The sequence below is a fragment of the Xiphophorus maculatus genome, chromosome 4 (genome assembly GCF_002775205.1).
Source record: "Xiphophorus maculatus strain JP 163 A chromosome 4, X_maculatus-5.0-male, whole genome shotgun sequence".
Taxonomy (NCBI): Eukaryota; Metazoa; Chordata; class Actinopteri; order Cyprinodontiformes; family Poeciliidae; genus Xiphophorus; species Xiphophorus maculatus.
In genome coordinates this window covers 9,098,353-9,121,911 of record NC_036446.1, presented here as the reverse complement: position 1 = coordinate 9,121,911, position 23,559 = coordinate 9,098,353, and the positions used below count along the sequence as shown (strand labels likewise).

Genomic DNA, 23,559 nt, shown 5'->3' with positions numbered 1-23,559 from the left:
GGGAACAGGATACAGAGGTGTCAAGGACATCATATCTGAATACAGAGAAGTGCAATGGAGCACCCCCTGGGGGGCAGTGGCCTTTAAACCTGCTCCAAATCCAGCCCTAAATAAGCTGCTGCGGGGGGATTCTAATCAAAAGAGGTTATTAAAAAGTCTGCAGGAGCCAGGATGCACACACATGCATACACACACAAGCAGGGGAGAAGATGTTGGTGAGTGTCAGTGGCAACGACTGACTGTGTGTCACTGTGTGTGTGGCAGTGTGGCTATCTGTGTGTCCCTGGCGTAACAACACAGCACTTCTATTTTAATCAGCCACTATGATCTGGGTGAATGTACTTGTCCCTGGAAATCCTTCACGACAGAGCCAAATGCACATGTACAGATGACCACTGCGGGCAAAACAGGATCATCATGGCACAAGGGACTAACTGAGGGTTGTTTGTGAGTGCAGGCATAAGGTGGATCTTTTTATGTAGCAGCACTATCCAGAGTCTGCTCTAATAATATTCCTGATACAATGTCTTTTAAGAGTGCTGCCGACCCTTGACAGTTTTTATATGCTGTCATGCAACAATCACAAATTGCAATGTCTTTTTAGGACTTTAATGCAAAATTAGATGCATTTGAAATAGGGGTGCACTGATTTATCTGCCAGCCGATTTATCTGCCAGCTGATTTATCAGCGCAAACTTCCTTAATTTTGGGAGATTGGTAATCGGACAATACTCATGTGAAGCCGATCTAGTCCACCAATCTTATCTACATCTGCAAAGGTCTAAAAATCAGCCACTGTCCTCTTATGCTCTCCTGTGAGAAAGGTTGTACTGATAGAACGGCTCATCAGATCATATCTGCACATTTGCATTTTCATTTCAGACAACTGACTTTTGGCATCGACCAAAATCGGAATCAGCAGGTCGGGCTTTATAAACATCTGTAATCAGCAATGGGCCAGAAAACTGGAGTCGGTGCACCCATATTTTTAAAATATTTTGCAAATAAAATTCTGAAAGACTTGCAGAAAGAAATTCTTAAGAAGTTCTGTTTGCAGTTTGTCACAAGATGTGGAAGGGAAACACCAGACATGAGGAGGAAGGTCCTGTGGTTACAAGAAACCAAAATGTAGTATTTTGGCCTGCATGCAAAACACTATAAACTAATACTGAGGTTAGTGCCACACAAAGTGGTGACATCATGCTGAGGTGATTATATTTCAGCACAATTACGAAAACCTGACAATTGTTGATTTGAATATGGATTTTCCCAAATAAATAGTACGGTAATTCTTGAAGAGAAAAAAATGCCTGAAAAATATTTGAGATTGGGTTGGAGGGTCACCTTCAACCAGGACAGTTATTCTAAACACCGAGCCACAATTACATGCCTTTGATCCAAGTAGAATCATGTGTTAAAATGACGCAATCAAAGTCCAGAGACCGAATTAAGAAACATGTGGCAAGACTTAGACTTTAATATTAACAGACTCTCCATACAAAATGAAGCTGTGCTGCAAAGTTGGTAAAAATTTCAACCTGCAGATGAAGCCGGTAGAAAAACGGTGGAAGTAAAAGGTATTGACTCGAGAGAGATCTGAATACCTAACTTTTATCAATTTATTTTAAAAGAATTTTATTTATTTTGGGTTAATATTTATCACATAAAACCCAATAAAATATATTAAAGCTTGTGGTTGTAACTTGTTAAAATATGAAACAGTTAAAGATTCATGAATACTTTGGAAGGGACTATGTTTGGCAAACAAGATATATGCAATTATTCATATATTAGATATTCAGTGTCAAAGGGATCATAAAACTTTATTCCTTGCCTGCTTTCAACAATGGAGTATTAAGGCCTGTACTAAGAACATTAAAAAGAATATGAGAATCGAGTCAAAATTACAAGAATTAAAGTCATAATATTATGAGAATAAAGTCGTACAAAAATACAGTCAAAATAATATAGATGCAGTATTACAAGAATGTCATAATATTACGACTTTATTCTCATAATTTTATGACTTTATTCTCACATTATTAGGACTTTATTCTCGTATTAGGTCTGCTTTATTCTAGTATGACTTTATTCTCTTAATATTATGACTTTATACTGATATAATTATGACCCTATTCTCGTATCATTTCAACTTTATTCTTGTACATTTTATTCTCTTAATTTGATGACTTTATTCTTGTAATTATATTTATTTATTTCACTCTTAGTATGGCCCTATTACTCTCTTGTAACTTTCTAGATAATACAATATTTAACCAAAAATCCAGATTTTCCATAGCTATTCCTTACTACCACCTTTCTTTTTCTTCTGACCATCTATTATATCACATGGATGGAGACGAAAAACTCCTAAGCCTTCCTGCTAATTGACTTTACATATATCAGGCAGTCCACATATTGGTCGGTGTCTCAACTGAGACTAATGTGTTTGCCCTCCAGTGGGCCGGAGCATCCCTCAAGTCCTGAGTCATATTTTAAATGGCCGGCACAGTCGAGGGAAAGGCTTACTGTGAAGGAGGAACGGTGGGAGACGACAGTGGAAGAGATTATTTCAATGGATTTCTAATTCTGGGAGCCAAATTAGCGGGTGCTGAAGCAGGAGACATGGCGAGCGGGGTGGGAGGAGGAGTGGGAGGGGTCGGTACAGATGGACTGTTTACAGAGACCAGCGGTGCCACTGGCACACTCTGCGTCTCCTCTGCCAGCTGCCCCGGTTTCTCTGCTTACAGCAGGGACCACAGAAGAGAAGAGATGAGGACTGGATACTGCTATACATGCAGATGAGGTTTACTGCTCTTCACTTAATGGATGGTTGTGTAAACTAGCAGTGTTTTTTATGTTTTCATAAGTCGGTGATAGTGCAATGCATTTGGTGGCGTTTTAACCCCAGTTACGTTACTTTGTTTTCAGTTTTTCATCTATCTGTTGCCTTTTCTGAGGCCAGTACAGTCGGCTGCTGTATTGACCAGAACCCTCATGTAAAATACATTTTTAACATCAAAATAATCCCATTAAACTAAGGGAATTCAGTTAATATAAAAATGTTAAGTGGAAGGAGAGAATATATGGATATCTACATTTTTTTGGAGAAAAAAAACCTGAAAGTGTTCACCACAGTCACGGCACATCTAGAGACTGTTTGCCAGTTCTTCTGCTTAAAATAGCTCAGACTTAGCCACATTAGATGGAGAACATCTATGAACAATAATTTTCAAGTCTTGCAACAGATTGTCAGTTGAATTTCAGACTGAACCTAGGTCATTTTGACAGAATATCCTTTTATCTACAGGGTATCAAACTCCAGTCCTCCAAGGTTGAAGACAATGTACCTTTCAGGTGTGTCCAATGCATCCAAAACAAATGGCAAGATTAACTCCTCAGCATGCAGTAAATGTGTTCAGTCCTTCTGTTGGACTAATTATTTGATTAAAGTGTGATGAGGCATCTAACTTTGCAGGACAGGAGTTTGACGCCTGAAATTTAAACATTTTATTGCAGCTCTGGGTGGATGTTTGTGGTCTGTGCTCACTTGTCTTCTTAATACTCTAGTAAGGCCAGATTTGTGGATTTCACAACTAGTCACTGAACTGTTGTTAAAAATTGTTTAAAACCATTTATTTTCCTTCCTCATCATAGTTGTGCACTGCGTTGTTAATCTACCACATAAAATTCCATTAAGATATAAAGACGTGTTGTGGTTGCACGTAGCATGACGCAATGTGAAAACATTCAAAGAGCTGTCAATTCTTTTTAAGACACCACACAAATAGTCCGCCACAGTACAAAGTACGTACATTGTTTAAAATCAATTGTTTTTCTTATCAGGATTTTAAAAAATGACTGCAGAGACAACTATCAGCATCAAATCCCATTGACGTTTTTGTCATGACTTAGGGCTTCAATTCAGGCACTAATGCTGGGAATGTTGTCAAAACTAATTGATATATTTTGATTTACCATAAAATAAAATAAAAACATGGAGTCAGATCATTTTAGCTTTTCTGCACAACAATCTTGAGAACTCTGTAGAACCAGTGTTGTTATAATGTACTGCAGGAAAACCCATAAAAAATAAGACAAGTCACAGGCTAGCATTCTCCTGGAACCTAACAACAATGAAGAAGAATGGAAATATTTTTAGAGAGAAATATACATCAAAATTTGAGTTCCAAGAGATATGTATTTGATATATGTTGGTTAAGAAAAAGAATTAGGTTAGCTCTGCAGCCCCTTTAACTGTAAGTTTGGTGCTGAATCCTTTTTTTGGACCATTAGCAGTTATGTTACCCACCGAGTTAAAAGCCAGTTTACTAATGAAACAGTAATAACTACATATATTTGCCCCTTTATAATGCACAATTAATGTACAGAAAGCCTGAACACACATGTGCAAAGCTGTGGTATTTTCTCAGCAACTGCAAGTGGAACAAGTTGTGTAATCATTACGCAAAGATCTGCTTTCCAAACTTCTCCTTAAACCAAAACGCCATGGCAACAGGAGCCAAAAAGCCACAGATATAGCTGTGGGGTGAAGTCAAACTTTCCTCTGCGACTCTCATGCAAACCAAACAGCCTCAAGTGTAGCTCCTCCAAGAAGGACCAGGTTTCATTTTGAGGAGTTATTTGCAATTGCTGTTAACAAAACAGGATTCAGTAGACAAAAAAGTAGAAGATTGGAGTGTTTAATAATGCAGAGCCATAGGGAATCTAAAAGCTTTTTCTTTACACCATTCTTTTTAAAACAAAGCAATTTGGAGTTGTAGTTTGTGTTGATGCCACGGCTTTTTTTCAAAACCGACCAGCAGGAATGTTATGGTTTTTCCAAAACACATAAGATAACAAGCAGGTCTTAAGGTAATTTGGTCAAAGTTCAACGACGAGGGGATTTTTCTAATACCCTGCATGGAAAGACTGGAGTATAATAATGCAATTAAGAAAGTGAGGTGTGCTTTTAAGAGAATCTGTACTGTGGGACCCCAGTCCCATCAGAAATAATTAAATTAACCTACCTTTCCACTAATGTTGCACTGCAGGGCATTTTCATTTGATTTTTTTTTTTTTTTTTTTGGTCTGCGGTGAACTTTCTAAATTTGAAAAGAGACAAATGGCTTCTCAACAAGAGACAAATAAGGATACCAGGCATGTATTACAGCTACTTAAAGCATACAGAACTCATATTATGTATGATTTTTGTGTAGAGATGTATTTTTATAATAGATCTTTATTATCATAAATAATAATTGATAATTGGAATGATACTGAAATAAAAAATTTAAAATACCTTCACTACAAAATAATTTAAAGCATTCATAATTGCCACTTATAATATTTTGTCCTGCAAATACATTCATGATTAATAATATATGTTAAGGTTATTATTTCCTACTTTATTAGTATTTCTAGAGCCCCATAAATGAAGAGAGAATTTGTCCCAAATATACAAACTCCTTAAAATCCATTTCAATTACAGCTAATAAAGGACAGACTATAGTTTTAGATTTTTTTAAGTAGATCGTTTTTAAGTATTTCTATAAACTGAGACTGTAAGAGACATAATTAGACTGCAAGTGTCTCTCAATAAATCTGGATATTATAGAAAACTATTTTAGCAATCCAAACTGTGAAAATCATATATAAGTTCAATTCATAGAGTAGTATTTATCAAGGGCTTAGTTCCATTAATTGTGATGATTCAAGTTGCAACTAAAATTACATGAAAAAACAAAATATTATAGAAGACTAATAAAATGTACTACAGAAATGTCAGTCTACTGAAAAACATGTCTGGGGCTCCTCTTGCACAAATCACTGCATCAATGCGGCGTGGCACGGAGCTGATCAGTCTTCCTCCTTACAATACTCCACAGTTTGTCTTTGAAGTTTAAAGTCAGATCAATTTGATGACCAGTCAAGTACAACGATTGGTCACCAATTAGTAGGTGTTGCTACTTATGCCAGTTATTGGTACATTTGATAGTATGGGCAGAAAATAAAATCAGCATCACCATGCAAGATTGTTATGGTGACTTTGAACTTGAAGAAACACATGTACCTACATAATGACATCACCAAAATCATCACTAATTTTTGAAACTTCATACTGGATCTCAAGCAAACTGTAGAATTAGCTGTTCTTTACAATCCACTCAGCACTGTGACTTTTGCATCCTTTCCTGCAACACTTTTTTTCTTCCACTCAGCTTTCAATTAATATACTTAGATATATATTTAATATATTTAGCACTCTCAGAACAGCCGGCTTCTTTAACAATTAGCTTTTATGGCTTAACATCCTCCATGTGTCAGTGACTGTCAGCTATTACCTGTGACCTGTAAGCCATATTTATCAAAATGAAATAAATGGTTAAACATTATCATTCTGCATCTAATAAGTCTACACAATGTTTAATTTTTGATTCAAATTACAAACTTGAATTGAATGCTTGATAATATTTTAACTGACTCACATGCACCTAGCGGCTTTCTGACATATAAAACATAAATGAAGACCACAGTTGTGGTTTGCAAGTAAATTGTTATTAATTATAAGTTACCAGATGCCTATGCAACGTTGGAGAAGTGTATAGGAATTCTTAAAAGCAATAAAAAAGTCAGTGTAATATAAAGTTCCACGGATTCTACTCTTATCCTCAAGTTTTAAAACTAATACAAATGCAGCATCTGTTGATTCACCGATCCTTTTTCCCCCCCCAACGCCTGCACAATGACTCCAAGCTACAGGTCAAATACAGTTTTTGACCACAGAAAGCTCAAGCTGTTACTGGAAGACCTTTATGAAAAAAAAAAAAACTTTAGCTTGGAGTCAGTGTGTGGAATTTTTTTCATTGACTTTCAAATTGCCTCACACCTCCTGTGAGCACCTTCCAGATTTTTATGCTTCATATTTTCTGAGTACTCTTATTTCTTTAAGGGGTCATCTGTAACATAATTGTTAATCGACATCTTATTACAACATTTTTCATAATCAAGACTTAGTGTTATGTAATTAATCGATGCATGAAGGCATGACTTTTTCATTTGGCCTTAGCTAATCATTAATGAGTGTTGTTTGTTTTTTTATTAGAAATGTAATGTGGCTGACTTTCTGAGTAGAGCATTTGTTGATAAAAGCTTTTATTGGAGATGAATCAATCAGTTCTTTATACTGGCCGTTCTTCTTTCCATGTACCACAAAAGAAGAAAAAGTCGAAGAATTACAGGATTTTCCTAATTTGTGCCTCAAAGAATACAGATTTTTTTAAATGATGTTGGTTGATATGTGAACAGGTTGAACATGTTGGGATCTACATTTAATGCATTTAATGAAAGAAAAGAAGAGTCCAATTTTTCAGCTTTAAAATGCAGATCACCCTTCAGAGCTGACTGATGTCTGATCTCGGGCTAATTGACTGGTGCAGAAACACAATTTGGATTGATAAGAGTCCGGTTTGTGTGCTGGATGGGAGTTTCATGTCATATAAATCTCAGCCCTCCCTCCTTGCATCCAGGGAAGAAGCGCCAGGACAGAGGAGGCCTGGGGCCATCAGTCTGGGTCACCTCATCCATGGGAGTCACACTCTAATTCATCTGTCAGAGCCGACACGAGAGCAACATGCACACACATGCATGCACATGTCCGTTGTCACACGTACGCACAAAGCGGGATGGAGGTGATGGTAACTCACTTTAGCGGCTTTCAGAAGGATCTCTCTCTCCTGCTCGTCCTTCCTCTGCTTCTCGATCCTCTCCAGCTGCTCGAAGAAGCGGAGCTGCGACCGAACGTCTGCAGACTGTTCGTAGCACTCGTCGTCCTGGCAAGCAGACGGAGAGATTACAGCAGCGGCAGCATTACGACAATGACATATTGAGAAGCTACTTCTTTGGCTCTGGTTGGATTATTAGTCAACTTTAGAACAGATGACAGTAGCTAATAAAAATATCTCTGAATCAGAGGAAAAATTCCTCCAGAATATAACCAAACGTCACAGAAATATTCTGGTAGGCATTACTGAAGTACTGTCATCTTTGAAAGATGAAGATTTCATCGTCCAACTGGCTTTCTGTGTTTTGTCAAAGCTTGCATCACTGCTCATGTAAAAGAAAATCCACTTCTGATGCAAAAACTTGAGGAATTACTCCAAATGCTGACCTTTAAAGCTTGATCAAACAATCATTATTGTTCAACATGACATATAAAAAAAATATTCACTTTGATGTGAAAGTTAGAAAGTAATTTTATTACTTTTACATTTGTTATTGTCACCTAATGAGCATACTGACATGAGACAAGCTGAGAAACATCTCTGTTTCTACATGGTCATATCCTAGATGTAACTTCTGCAAAGTCAGCGACTTGATGCAGTCATCTGGATTTTCTTAGATAGAAAGGTTTTTAATAATTTATGTCATACACTAAACATGACTGCATTGTTTAATAGCTTGGATCAAATTGGAATGTATGTAAACAACTTTGAATCTTTTTATAGGATTGGACTGAATTGATTGATATAGAAAATCTGGAGAAAACAGTCTAGATCACCAGTGAAGAAAAGGAGAACAGAATTGTGGATTTGGACACGTAAGAATGAGAAATACTGCAAAACCTTTGGATTTGATGGAATAAATCTGAGGTTTTTGAACTATTGATGTGTTTTCCTGCTTTCACGCGTTCAGTTGAGGCTGAGATCTCCCTCATGCTGACAACCATGTGGGGAAAAAAGTTTATTCATCAGTGACAAAGAATAAAATTATTGCTCCTTTCAGAAGCTTTCATTTTCCAAAATGTATTTATTTATTTACTTTCTAGTGAATTTTGTAACACTATTTTTATCACAATAATAAGTGGCTGGATTAGGGTGCTGCAAAAAAAATACTAATAAATGTGGACAAATGTAGTTTATTCTTAATTTATCTATATGATTTTATTTTTGTTGTTGAAGAATAGAATTCAAATAAATAAAACAGAATGTGGGTAAAAAATAAAACAAATTTTATGGGTTTAGTTAACTCACTGTGGGCAGCTGGGACAATTTTTAACACTTGGTTTCTGTGTTATAACTGTCTCTGGGTGTCAGTAACTTTTATCTCTGTTAATGTTCATGAGTCCGTATTCAGTTTTATTCTGACTTTCTTTAGTCTTATCTAAAAGAAGCTACTAGTTAAGTCTTGAAAAGTATTACGTTGATTAACAAAACTTTCTTGTGAAATTAGAGCCACTGAGAGCTAAAAAATTAAATATTATACAATTAATTTTGGGCTGAGCTGCAAGTAAATCTAACATAAGTAATCTCATCATTACTGGTTGTTGTAGAGCTTGAGCTCATCCATAGATCAGATTATGACTTTTGAATATGAAGTTTAAGAAACCCTGTTTTACAGCCAAAAGCCACGTTTATATTGTATGATTAAATATTTGGTTTCAATTCATAAATAGAAGAGAAAACCTCTGAACACATTTAGTTTAACAACAGCAACAAAAATATAACTTAACTCAAACCCAACCAGTCTGCACGCATCCCCACACATTGCCACACAAACTTCTTCTATTTACAGACTCTTCGCTTCATCTCCCATGTGGCAAATAGGAAGGCAAACGTAAAAACAACTTTTTTAGGTCATCAAAAGTTAATAGGATAATTGCTTATTTCTCCCTATGTGACTGCACGTCTCTGATGCAGCTCTTATCTCGTGTTGCGCTTTATTTCTATGTCACTCTCCTCTCGACTTCCGCCTATATGTGAGTGTGTGTGTAGGGGTGTGTTTCCATAAGGGGATGAGAGGAGCTGAGTGGCACAGAACACAAAGACACATCAGAGGGGGCTTTTCACCAGCACCCCCCACCTCCACCCCACTCTTCTGTCTCTCTCATCCAGCCTCGCTGCTCTTTGTTGCAGAGCTGAGCCTGCACTCTTGCCGTAGCTCCTGCTGAAGCCCGGCTGCTCTTTAAGAGGCCGCTTTGTCTTTTGGTCTTTCTCCATCGCTCCCTCTCTCTTTCTTTTTTTCCGCTGATGTCAACAGACTGGCTTCACAGAGCTCCGTGCCTGTCTCTCGAGCACACCTCATTTGGAAAACCACAAAAAAGAAGAACAACGAATGGAGAGAAGCGGCGCAAAAACAAGAAGGGGACAACTGTGCCAATGCTTTCCCTCCCGCTGCCTCGGCATCAAGAAAAACATGTTTTCAAAGTTTCCCCCCAGTTCTTCTCACAATGCAAAGACATTACCTTGTTGTGGAGATAGATTTTGCTTTAATGTAGACCAATTAAATGTTGTTATATGACTATATTCATCAGATGTGAGGGGCACAGTCGCCCCTAATGAGAAAAGCATGCAGGTGTACGTAGACGAGCACTTTTTTTTAGGTTTTCAGTGACTGAGTAAAAACTTGCAGCTCTCTCTTGGTAATAACTTGAGGACATTTAAGATGCTCTTGCTAAATTTTATGTTTGCATTAGTAATAAATGAAAATTAGTTTTGTGATGTGTGGATATGGCCATATATAGCAAAGGAAAATGCTGCAAAAGCTCAGTGAAGTTTCTTTCTCCATTGTATGTAAAACCATATTTATTCTGAATATTTTCTTCTGCTAATGTGGGTCAGAAGCTGCAAACACATTGTGCCATTGGACTTTTTCACATTTTGTTGCAACCAAGCAAGTTAAAACCTTAAATTTTATGTAACAGACCAAAACAAAGTAAGACATAATTGGAAAGCAAAAGAAAAATCACACATGACTTGCATATTTATTCTATGAAAGAGGGAGATTGAAAAAGAGAACTGACTTTAATCTCAGAATTAAAATTTTTTTGCAAAGAAAAAGCCAGAATTCTGAGTAAAAAAGTTTGAAATTTGAGGAAAAAAATATCAGAATTTAAACTTTTCTCTGAAGTTTTGAGGAAAAGATGCATACTTTTCATCTTTTCATCTAGATAATACAAATATTATCTATATCTGCAGGTATAGATAATATTTATATATTAAGTTTGAATAATTATCATCTTAAATTTTAAATTTAATTTATCTATAATAGATCATATTTATCTATACCTGCAGGTATAGATAAATTAAATTTAAAATTTAAGATGATAATTATTCAAACTTAATACCTCCCGGGATGAGGAACATTAACTTAGGTTAACTTTACAGCTTCATTAACTGCAATGCCTCCCTCACCATCCTGAACAACCCTATCTACTGTGTTTCTCACACAGACACTGTATGGAAGGAGATTATCACCACTTCTTTGTTTATGATTAAGTTGTTCTGAGAGCTTTTTAATTTTAATCAATTGCGGTTTTATGTCTGCTTTGTTCTGATGCAACAACTGCTTTTAAATGTGCTTTAAAAATAAATTTGATTTCACTTTGGCAAACTGCAAATGGGACTTATTATGGTTTTCGTTCAAAAATGGCTCAATTCTCAGCACGCTCATTTTTAGTGCACAACTAATAGTTGTCAAGTCAATACTTTCTCCCAAGTGAGCTTTGGCTCTCTGCAGCTCCTCCAGAGTAACCGAGGGCATGCCGAATTGCTACTTTAATAAAAAAAAAAACACAAGTTGCTTATAAAGTAAATAGAGAAGTAAGTTGGTTGCACTGAATTTTATGAAGGAATATCATAGTAAAAGGAGCTGAATACAAATGCATGCCACACTTTTCAGCCTTTTTTTTTTTTTTAAGAAAACAGCAAAAGAAGTGTATTATTTTCCCTCCTACTTCACAATTATGTACTTTTATGTAATGTTGTTGTGTCAGACAAAATCCCAATAAGACACATTGGGTGTTGTGACTGTATAGTTAAAGCTGCAACTAAACTTTGTCAAGACATTTACCTTACAGGAGTCGATTCGATGCTGTGCGATGATGGAAACCTTTTGTACCACAGTTCGGAGTCGAGACTGTGCAGCGTGTGAGATGAATGTCACGGCTTCCATGGGAACCTCTGTCACTCCAAACTTCTTAGCTGTGAAAAACATTTAAATATGGTATATTTACTATATAACACTTCAAATAAACACAAAAGACCCACAACATACACACGTCCATATCTATTGCGTAGCATCCACACACGAGGATAACTACAGATTATCCAGGGCAATTAACTTGCAGATGGAGGACTAATCACATGGAAAAGTTAATTTGTTTCACAGCCTTAGTGTGAATTCCAGAGTGGTTTTATTAACTGAGCTTCTACCAGTGTGGAACTGACATTGACCATCTCTTTCTGCAGAAGGATAATTTAGTTTCCTTGTAGCAAAATTCATCTGAAGACATAACAAAAGAGAGGAGGACAGACTTTGGTAGGGTTAGTATCTGTTTCCAACCTCCTTTTAAATTATTCCATTAACATAATTTTCTCTCTGGCTCCCTTTTAAGTAAACCACACCAATTATTTAAGTCAGCCGAACAATACATACACTCTTCAACTGCTCAAGCTTTGAACAGATGGAAGAAGCCCTCTTGCTATTATAATTGCAGTGGCAACACATGCGGCAATACCAAGAGGTCACAGGGAAACTGCTAATAGGATTCCACTCCCTAAGAATACAATCTTTCTGGGACATTAATATTTCAGAAAAGGTTTAGGAGATTCAGCTACAGAACGAGAGGAAAATTTCTGTGAGTAAAAAACAGTTTCTGGAGCTCACACTAATTATAACACTTCATCTAGAAAAAGAACAGACTAATGATCAACAAAGCCTTAGTGCTTTGGGTTTTACTCCAACTAGAGGAACAGGAAAGATGTTAGAAATACTATGCACCATAGTAATTAGAAATACAGGATTGCAGTTTTCTTGGGCAACTCCGATTTCTAACCTACCGATCACAAATGTTAAAACTGAAATCATAAATTAACAAAATATAATTAATCAATAATAGTTGGGGCACAAGGCTTTGCTGCACAACGTGCATGTTAGTTTGATAACTAGAACATTTCTGAAGAAATTTAAATGGGGCCTGCCAAAGTGTGCCCATCGGTTTTAACCCAGCGTTCTGATGCTAAAAATTAGCATCAACGCTAGAGTAAGCTACAATTTACTCAATAGCATGTGGAGATTGACAAGCACGTTGAGTAACATGGACTTACTTCATTCAGTATGTTAAAATTAGTATATAAGCTAAAATAAGACAAAATACTAATGTCAGCCTAAATGCTGCCAGTGCCATGTAAGGTATGACTAACATGTTGTCTTACATTGACTTCCTCCAATCAGTGTGCTAAACATAGCTAGGTTTAGCACAGCTATGCTGAATGAATTTTTAGCAAATTCATTTACAAAGTGAATTGTAAATGAATTCATTTACAAAATTGGAACTAGGTAAATATTACACAACTATATTTATTCCAGCTTTCAGTCGAACCTCTACACAAAACATAGCTAATCCATGTTTAGCACACAGTGGGGAGCACCCCTACACACGTTATCATACTAGTGATATATTATACTACTTTACAAGAATTGTGCAGTTGGTGAATTTTATATATATATATATATATAAAATATTCACTTTTCTGCAATATATATACATACAGTGGAGGTAGCAGCTTCAGAAGGGCCTCCCTTCTGAAACTGCTACCCCTGCGACCCGACCCCAGATAAGCCAAAGAAAATGGATGAATGGATGGACGGATGGATGCAGTTGGTGAATTTTGCAGAAAAGTGAAAATGTTTTTTTTTTTTTTCATTGGTGATAAATATATTATAAAACAAACATTCATCACAAAAGTAAATATCTTATTTATACTTCGTGGCACTTTGTTACCAGAAAATGTGCTCATCTCTTAGCAACAGATTAACAACAAATATTGTTATTGTTCAAAAAATATAAGATTTCTTCTGATCTTTTGAAATACTACTTACCACCTAACAAGAATTGTGGATTTGGTGGATTTTGCAGAAAAGTGAAAATGTTTTTCACTTTTACTAGAAAATTTAAACAGGGTCTGCCAAAGTTTGCCTGTTGGTTGAACCCAAATCAGGTGTTCTGATGCTACAAATTAGAAACAATGCTAAGCTTAGCTAACTTGTACTCATTACTATGTGGAGAATTATAACCATGTTGACGAACATGGACTTAGTCCATTCAGTATGCTAAAATTAGTGCTTAAGCTAAAATTAGCCAAAATGCTTATGTAAGCCTAAATACTGCCATTGACATGTGGGGTATCACATGCATGTTGTCTTACTCCATACAGTATACTAAACATAGTTAATCAATTTTAAAAAAGCTAAAATGGTTATTATAGGGAAAAGGCTAATGCTAACTCGTGCTCCGCAAGGCAGTGCACCAGTGGCTGGCAGTGAAATGCTAATATTTTTGCTAACGTTAATGCAATGCAATGCCATGCTCTGCAGGTTAGTGCAACCTTAGTACAACCTTGTACCAGGTTAGTGCACCGCAAGACACTAACTATAATAAAGAGTCATTCTATTGACGGTAGAATAATAGGCTTTTATTGTTTTCTTCCACTTCACAATTATGCATTGCTTTTTGCTGCTCCCTCACATGAAACCTCAATAAAATACATTAAGCTTTGTGACTGTAATAAGAAAAAATGTGAAAAACTTTAAGAGATATGAAAAGCTTAATGTTTTACTTTCATATTGAAAACAAACTTGAATTTATATGTTTTGGATCTGAAAGTGAGTTAAGTCTAGTTTAGCATTCAAAGCTAAAAATCACTTCCTACAAAACTCAACAACGCACTAAAGGGCATGTATCAACACTCTTTTAGAGAAACAAGTCATCAAATTAATTTATTTGACTTCTTCTCATGTAGTAGAACTTGTTTACACCATATTTTCAGAAAACATTTTTCAAGTACCCCTACATGTGCTCAGAGACCTGTAAGGCAGAAGAGGACTATCGTTACTTTGAGGAGTTTTTTCTAGAGAACCCCAGCTGTGATCTGGGTCCCTCCTCCCCATGTGGCTGGACAAGCCTGGAGAGCAAAGAGGGGAGGTAGAGAGAAGTTTGATAAAAGATGACTAGCATAAGTGTTTCTTTGCTAGGGATAAATGAAAGAGTGGAGAACAAACAGAAAAACACACTATAAATGTTATGGACATGGATGCAAGATATAATATTTCACCTCTGCCAAATTAAAAAAATATGGAATCCGGATATTTATACTGAAAAATGTTTTTTTATGAAGTAAGGAACGAATCATAATGAAGTTTTAGTAGGATCCTACTATAATAAACCAGGGCTATACAACAGACTGGAGCAGCGGCTCTTCCCTGATTGAGTAGAGCTGGCAGGCTGGGGGAGCCTCCCTTGGACTGCTGTCAGCTGTGAGCGCACAGAGACCAATCACTGACACAACAAAGCTGCATAAGTGCCACTTCCCCAGCAGGGGGCACCCTAGCCTCCTGCCCCGTATCATGCTGTGTGCTACCCCGAGGAAAAATTTATATTTTAAAACAACCCCTCTACCCCAAGGTGACGGGATAACAACCATGCCAAGAGTCCACGTAACGAAACATGACCTGCAGGCCCCCATGCTACACTAAAGATACTTTAATTGAGATGAAACAAAATGAGGGCGCCAGGCTCCCCGTCTTGTGGAATTACGTTGTGTGTTTTTTGATCCGTTGCACAGGAGAAAGATGCTAGGCAAAGTTTCATTTGGAGTAGGAACACCCATATAACTTTTTATACATTTTAGTGTGCATTCTAAGAATATTTAACGGCTTAACATGTTTTGGAGTTAGAAGTATTGAAAGTATTACACATAAACCAGTAGCGTAAATAATTTTTTCCAACATCTTATTTTAAAAAGTGCAAATTTTTTTCATACTGTCCTTTTTCTGACAAAAAAAATTTGTATAACCCTCAAGCTGTAAGCCATCATAGATGATAACACTGTACATTACCAAACCCTCTTGACACCCATCACCGTGTATCACTATAAACAGGGAACTGATTGACTGCTTTTACCAGGAATATATTCAATGGAGGTGAAGCATAGAAAAATAATGCAGCCAAGATCATCTGGGTAAGGAAGCAAACATGTGAAGAGTGCTGACTTCTGATTATCCCCTAAATATATATCTCTGTTGAAAATCATTTTTGCCTCAGGACTATGAAACAATTGATGTATATGTCGGAATCCATTAGCCAGAAAGCTGGGTGGCTGTAGGTTCAGGTTTGGAACCGACTCTATTCATCTAATTCATTTTTCCTGTAGGAAGGACAGTTTAAAAAATCTTAATATATACAACTGAATATCATCATCAGAAAGATGATAGGAATATATCGTCTTTATGTTGATGATATTTTGTTTCATTGGTCATTTTAGTCCAATGTACACAATAAGCTGTCTTTTGTGATGAAATGACTTACTAGCTACAGTATGTCACAATTACCTACAGTTAAACTCAAAAAATACCAAAACTCCTACTATTGCCCTGAGCAACGTCAATCTGCCAGAAAGGCCTTGGTGAATTAAGCTCTTCTGTTCAGTAAAGTCTTGGAAACATTGTTGTTAAGTTTGGCTCCGCTATGACTGTGGAGTCATTAGAGTCAATAAAGTCCTGCTTTTTCCAACACAGAAACATCACTAAGCTTTAACAACTGAAACACTGTGTACCATTGGTATTAAACTGCACTAAAACAGACTAAATCAAAACATCACCACTATGTTTCATTCCTTTAAAAACAACCTTTTTTTAGTCAGGGCGACAGTATGAGAGTCACTCTTCAAAAGACAAACCCATGAAGTATTTATGTCTGTGCCCGAGGTCCAGTAAGTTCAGTCAGCCACTGAAGAATTGATTAAAGGAGGTGAAAGAATTGTTAGGTGCAGCAAATTCAAACCACGTACAAACAAGAGAATATTCAGCCTCAGCTACGGAGGGAGTCAAAATCATCACTGTCTTTAGTCATTACACTCTAAATACAATCTGTCCCATGAAAAAAATGGCTAAAGACAGAGGTTCTAAAAAAGCTGCAGAAGATTATTTTGAATCTTACCAACATGTTAGGAAAACCAACAGAAACCTTTGATTTATAAGAATTTGGAGTTGCTCTGAGAAATCAACCTGGATGAATTTCATCTTGATCAACCCTTATCAGTGGATGATATGAACAGTTCTCACCAGTTTCCAGGATTCGTCGATGTAGCAAACCCGGCTGGAGAAAGGCCTCGTCTTTACACGACCGGATCTGCGTTCCCACCAGCTCAGAATTGGTTGCAAGTATTCTGGCGCTCTCCTCATTCAGATTCACCCCGGCCATGGAGGCCACATCATTGATGTCATCATCGTCTCTGTAAAATTTTAGATTAAAACTTAACTTTAGGCATTTATGTTAGTTACAGATGTATACGTAAAACATAATTCCAGCAGAACAAAAACCAAAAAGACACTGAAATAGGCTAAATACTAAGAGAATTACAGGATTTAAGCTGGTAATACAGCGCCCTCCTCTGATACGGACACCCCCAACAATGTATACAAAATCCTTAAAAATCATTCTGTTATGGGGCTTTGGTGACTCCAGGATGTCCTCCTTTGATGTTGTTCTCTAACAGTGAGGATTAGGGATTTTTTTTGCCCCACACCTCCAACCATGTGGTTGCTAAAAAAAAAAAACAAGGGTCGTCATTTAGCGTCATTTGTCACAGCTCCAGTGTTTGCGACCCTTAAATCATAACTTTGACTGCAGAATATGTACAGGTGAGTAGCTACTTATGTGAAGATACTGTATATTCTGACCAAGGAAGTTAAACACATATCTTTCTTACTTGAATGGCATGTTCTCTTATCTTTCCAGTTTTAAAAATTGGATTACAAATAAACATTTACATGCTCTGATCTTACCAACTTAAAACAAAAGGTATGAGTTACAAAAATGCTCCAGAAAAATGTGTTACAAAGTGCTCTGCAAAAGCATTTATATAATTGAAACTTATTTGTCCCACTACAACCTCAGACTTCAGTGTATTTCATTTATTGGGATTTATGACAAACAAAAAGTAGAGCGTAATTGGAGAATGAAAGTTATGAATGTTTTGGGGGGGGTTTTACCAACAAAGGTTAGTATACTTTGGCATGCCTATTGTATTCAGCCCATTTTACTATTAATCCCCTAAATAAAATCCCATGCTAGCAGACAGAGTCTCCCAATGTGTAATTAAATCTCAGTATAAATCCAGTTGTGAAAGCCTCAGAGGTTTGTTAAAGGACCAACAAACACACAAGGTAGGATAAATAAGTTGGATAAATTCAGGTACTTCAGAAGCATGTGACAAATATTAGTCATTTACTTCACAGACATGAAAGAGTGGCAAGAAGAAACACACCATCAAACAAAGCTACAACAAGGTTGATATTGGCCATGAAGTGTTGTAAAGTTGGAATAAAAAGTTAATCTCCTTAAGAAACTTGTGGATGTTTATAACTTGTGAAAACCAAAATAAGGTAGAGAATTCTCTATTTATGGGAGACAGCAATCGTTTTAGCCAACCAAATACACACAGAGCGGTAAAGTAACTTCTCTCTCTGGTAAGAACGGCATAACAATGCCATATCTTCACATTACTAACAGTTGTTAGAGGCTGTATTGACGCGTGAAAAACCATATATTCAACATTAAAATCCTCTTTCCCTATCAGTATTCATGTCACAACATTATTAACATTTACTCCTTGAAAAAAATATCTCAGGGATCCGGTTTTTTTCTCATGAATATTATTTGCCTGGGAGAAATTATGCATTAGTTTTTCTTTCCTTTTTTTTAGACAAGGATATACTTTGGTCATAATGGCACAGGCTTCTCATTCCAGGGTCTATTAGTGTCAACACTTAGAAAGGCGGGGAGATGAAGAGTGTTCGGAAGGAGTTTGCAGGGTAAGGATGCTCCTGAGGATTGGCAATAAACAACAGTCAACAAGCTCTATTTACACACCGCTCTGCAACACCTCCTTATGCATTTTCTTTATGCGCTGATCATTCCAGTTGTAATGTTTGCAATGTTTAGATGGTATTTCATTTTAGCAAAGACAGGAAAAAATAAACATATGGAATTCGTGCCATGGTCGTTTTACTTGCAGGTTGGGACGTCGGAAACATTTCCTGTCTGTATATTTTCCTTGTGATTTGACACCATGAAAAATCCCCCTGCGATCACTATACTTGGCAAGTAAGGATCGTGATTCTGGCCTAAATTAGCAGAGCAGTGACATGTTGTGTTTACAGGACTGGCCCAAAGCTAGCAGCAGATTTCCTGAGTGTCTTTGACAGAGAGAACAAAGACCTACAGAACACACACAGGGTGGCCTCCCGCCACTCACTGGCTCAACTCAGTGGTCGTTTACGTCCGTGGCGCTGCTGTAGGTTGGTGTGTGCGCTTGTGTTGCTGTGATGTGTATACAGGTTTACAGGGTCCAAGAGTTTATTCAGGCATCTTGGAGAGTGGGCACAAACCATCAGCCAGCTCCATCCTGCCGATGCCCTACTGCTTCTCGGTACTGCCGCAGAGAGCCGATATGAAACCTGACACCACGGCGGGAGGTTGACAAAGACAATTAGAGTAGTTCCCAAAACACCACACACTAGTACCTTCTCTCTCTTCCCTCTCTTGATTTTTTCCAACATTCTAATTAAACCGTCAGAGATAATCTACACAACATGTATGGAACTGTGCCGTACAGTATACCTGAGGATGCTGAGGGCCATATTTTCCAAGGTCAAAGGAGAGGCAGCCAAATCAACCACTTAAGAAAAGATTAATATGGAAAGTACTACAAATAAAAGCTGGTAAAAGTCTGCTATACCCATGTAGCTCTGTTCTCATTGAAAATATTTAACAAAAATAATCCTGAGGGTGTTTTCACACCTGAGAGTCCAATAAACTCAGTTTGATTGGGAACAAAAATTTTAACATTTGTTGCATTTTTAGCAGGTGTGGTTTGCTTTCACACTGAACTGTGTCAAAAGATCAAACCCTTTGAAAAACCTGTTCCCCCTCTCGCCTGTGGTGGCGCTACAACAGGAACGATTGAAATAAACAACAACTATTACTTATGTAATCTATGAATCTGCCCTTTAGGTAGGAGTTAAGGAATTTAAATTTTTGTGTAGTTTATCTAGAAGACCTCAACAAATCCTGCTGTATTTCAGATCATTTTCCTTTGGTTTCACAACTACGCGTTGATTTATCTCTACAGCATGTTGGTACAACTACAACTGTACCTGAAATCAAACAAAATGTGCTGCTTCATTTTGAACCTTCTCCAAAAAAAATTTACAGAATGCTCAGTCTGGTATCATGGTTACAAATGATATTACTGTGGCTGAAATCAAATGAAAATGGCAATGACAGCTCTTACATTAAATGAAGGGAACTAAATATTAAATTCTAAATATTCCAGATCATACCCCTGAACTAATAAAGAGGCGATGTAGTTAGCTTCCACAGAAGCTAAAGGACAACCTCTCAGTTATTGGTCAGGTTTGGCTCAGGGACATGGTGCTGGGGGTCACATGAATACATATGCATGCTGTTTCCATATCAAGCCTGTGTCTCAGTCAGGGCATGCCATAGGTGGGAGGACTGAACCTGCCATTTAAAAGTAGTGCGTGTACATGTGTGTGCGTGTGAGTGTATGGGGGTCTGTTCAGATCTTCTGTGTCCCCCACGCCCGCTAACACCCCCTCCCTGTCCCTGTGGATAAAGGTCTCTGAGCCCTTGCAGGGGGCCCCTGATTGATCCCTGTGACTAACACCCAGGCCATGCATGCTGTTGCATCTATGCTGAGAGAGATGAGCCACTGGAGTGAGGTATTCTCCTTAAGGCACCTCTAGGTTCCCTGGGCAGTTCACTGAAAATGTGCTCATGATCCGAATGGTTTCAGTAGTAGCGATGGCTAAAGAGAGGCCAAACAACTCAGCAACAAGCTAACAAGCACAATGTTTAGGAAGTTACTGGAATGAATTCAGGAAACCACCCACACTTGGTTTGCATAAAATACCTGGATAGGAAAGATTTTGGTGTAAAAGAAAATCTCAGAGGTGAGATGAGAGTCCTAAACCATCCTACCTGTATTTATTATATTTCAAATTCTTAGAGATCCTAAAAGAATTGTCCAAAAAAGCAAATATGGACATAATTATTATTGTTGCTACCCATAATCCTGATCTAAACTATTCCTTAAAATTTAACAGACAAATTTTATTTATGAAGTTTCTTCTTCACGTAAAAAGAACACCACGTAGCAGCTTAAAGGTCAACAAAAGGCAAAACCACAAAGGCATGGTGTTTCAAATTCACTGAAAAAAGTCAAAAATATTAAGCACATGTATGGTACCTTTATAAAGTATTCATACCGCTTGAATTTTTTACATGTAGCCATGTTACAACCAAAGGCTTTGATGTATTTTATATGCTAGACCAACACAAAATGGAAGGAAAAGGATACAGGATTTCCAATTTGTTTTACAAATACGAATTTTAAAGATGGGGTATGCATTTGAATTAACCATGACTGGGTAGGTTTGTAGGTACAGACATTGTTTTACAAGATAACCAAGCTTAGCCCTTCAACTTACTATAATGGCCCTCTGAGGTTTTCACAGATCTGGCCTCTGTTCACTACATAGGCAGCTTCTGGATGCAATTGTTTGCAATGGACTGCTTGTAAAGTGGTATGAATGCAAATATATGAATGGATTCTATCACATAAAATTCCAGTAAAATCAGTGATTTTAAAATCTTTACAAAGTTTAGGAGGTATGAATACTTTTGCAGGGCCATGTACCATGTTTATATTGTATTGGAAAACACACAGCTGGATGTACACCCTGTAGAACAAGGTTGGATTTGTGGGACTGAAACTGAGCTTGGCGTTTGGCAAAGGGCTAAGGGCTTCGGCTGGCTCGCCAGTGATTACAGCGGATGTTGAGTGTTTACAGAGGGAGAAGGGTGGTGGGATGGGGGGGGGAGCACGGAGACAGCTGCTTTCACTCTGCACTGTAAACCACACACACACGCACACACCCCTACAAGCACTTACACAGAAGGCTGTAGCTACATTGGAAACCCCACAAGCCCTGCAGTGAGTATGTGTGTGTTTGTGCTACAGCTGGCCCGCTGGGACCAGCGGTTCAGAGTGACAGCCATATACACATCAGGGCCGGGCTGCAGCTGAACACGATTCAGGCTGGGTGGAAGAGAGGCTGGTGGGTGCAAACTGACCAAGCCAGCTGTCAATGTATTTTTCTTACAGCCAAGTAGTGGTTGTATATTTTCATCTATTTGTTGCTGATTGCTATTGATAAGTCAAAAGATTTTTGTGGATGAACCCGTCTTTGTAACTCAGAAATTTTAGGTCCAGTATTCTCGCGTTGATCCATTTTTGAGTTGCGTGAATGAAATTTTACTTGACCTGAGTATATTAAAAACTGTATATTTTGATTGCAAACATTGACATTGCTAAAACTTTTAGTAAATCAAAGTGCAAATGAAATACTTTTTGAAATTTGTCAACTAGGGCTGCCACTAACGATTATATATATATATATATATATATATATATATATATATATATATATATATATATATATATATATATATATATATATATATATATATATATATATATATATACATATATTTTTTTTTTTTACAGTGGATATAGTATAATGTTTTTTACAGTGTCTTGTGCAAGTATTCCTTAAAATTTTACTGAGATTTAATAGGTTTTATACATAGTTGTGTAATTGGAACAGTAATGAAAAATGATACATGGTTCTCAAAGTGTTCCTTAATCAATAAAAAGTGTGCCATGCATTTGTATTTAGTTCTGTTGACCATAATACCTTTAAATGAAATCCAGTAGTGTTTCCTCCATAATTCATAAAGTTATAGATTAGTGTAAAGCAGGGTTAGCTAGTAAACATCTCAAACATTAGATACCTTTCACAGATTTAAGTAAGGCAAAACGGCAAACCAAGAGATGACTGTCCACCTAATGAAATGATTAGTGGTTGTCCATAGGACAGCTCATGAATCTAACCTTTGTGGGAAAATGATCATAATTTGGAAGCATCAAGAAAAACGTAAAAAAACGTTTAAAAAAGTATTGACAAACCACCATCACTCTTTGAGATGACTTGACCAACCTTGCACGAGAGGCTTATGTCTAAGTTAGTCTAAGTTTTGAGGGTGAGCTGAGGGCACACTGCTGTATTAGATTTATAACACAGGACAAAAGAAGTGCATCACTGTGAAACAGACTCCAGTCCAATAATTGTTTCATCTCCAATAATTGTTTCATCTCAATTAAATTGTCCACATAATTGTTGGAACCCAATGTAATTGGAAAAAAATATTAATTGCACAACCACAACACACACATTCACTAGAAAATGTCTGAAACGATGAAAACATTCTGATACAGCAGGTAATAGAGCACAACGAAGCCTGTGACAAAACAAAATGCAAACCAAGTTCAGCAAGTTTGTTTGATGAGAGCTAAATCTTTATGTATTGAGAAACATATACACAAAAATAAGACATGAAAAAACTGGTGAGAA

At 37.1% G+C, this 23,559-nt stretch overlaps 1 protein-coding gene across 5 annotated transcripts in view; it reads right to left on the bottom strand.

The window, feature by feature from the left end:
• Positions 1 to 23,559, bottom strand: part of LOC102224043 (transcription initiation factor TFIID subunit 4-like) — a 101,849-nt gene that overhangs the window by 51,458 nt on the left and 26,832 nt on the right. For all 5 annotated transcript variants that reach the window (XM_014472916.2, XM_023332978.1, XM_023332981.1 and 2 more), the window contains 3 exons: positions 17,122 to 17,291; positions 11,851 to 11,981; positions 7,707 to 7,832 (listed from right to left, as the gene is read on the bottom strand). In XM_014472916.2, coding sequence (XP_014328402.1) covers positions 7,707 to 7,832; positions 11,851 to 11,981; positions 17,122 to 17,291 — 427 coding nt within the window. The remainder of the gene's footprint in view (positions 1 to 7,706; positions 7,833 to 11,850; positions 11,982 to 17,121; positions 17,292 to 23,559) is intronic.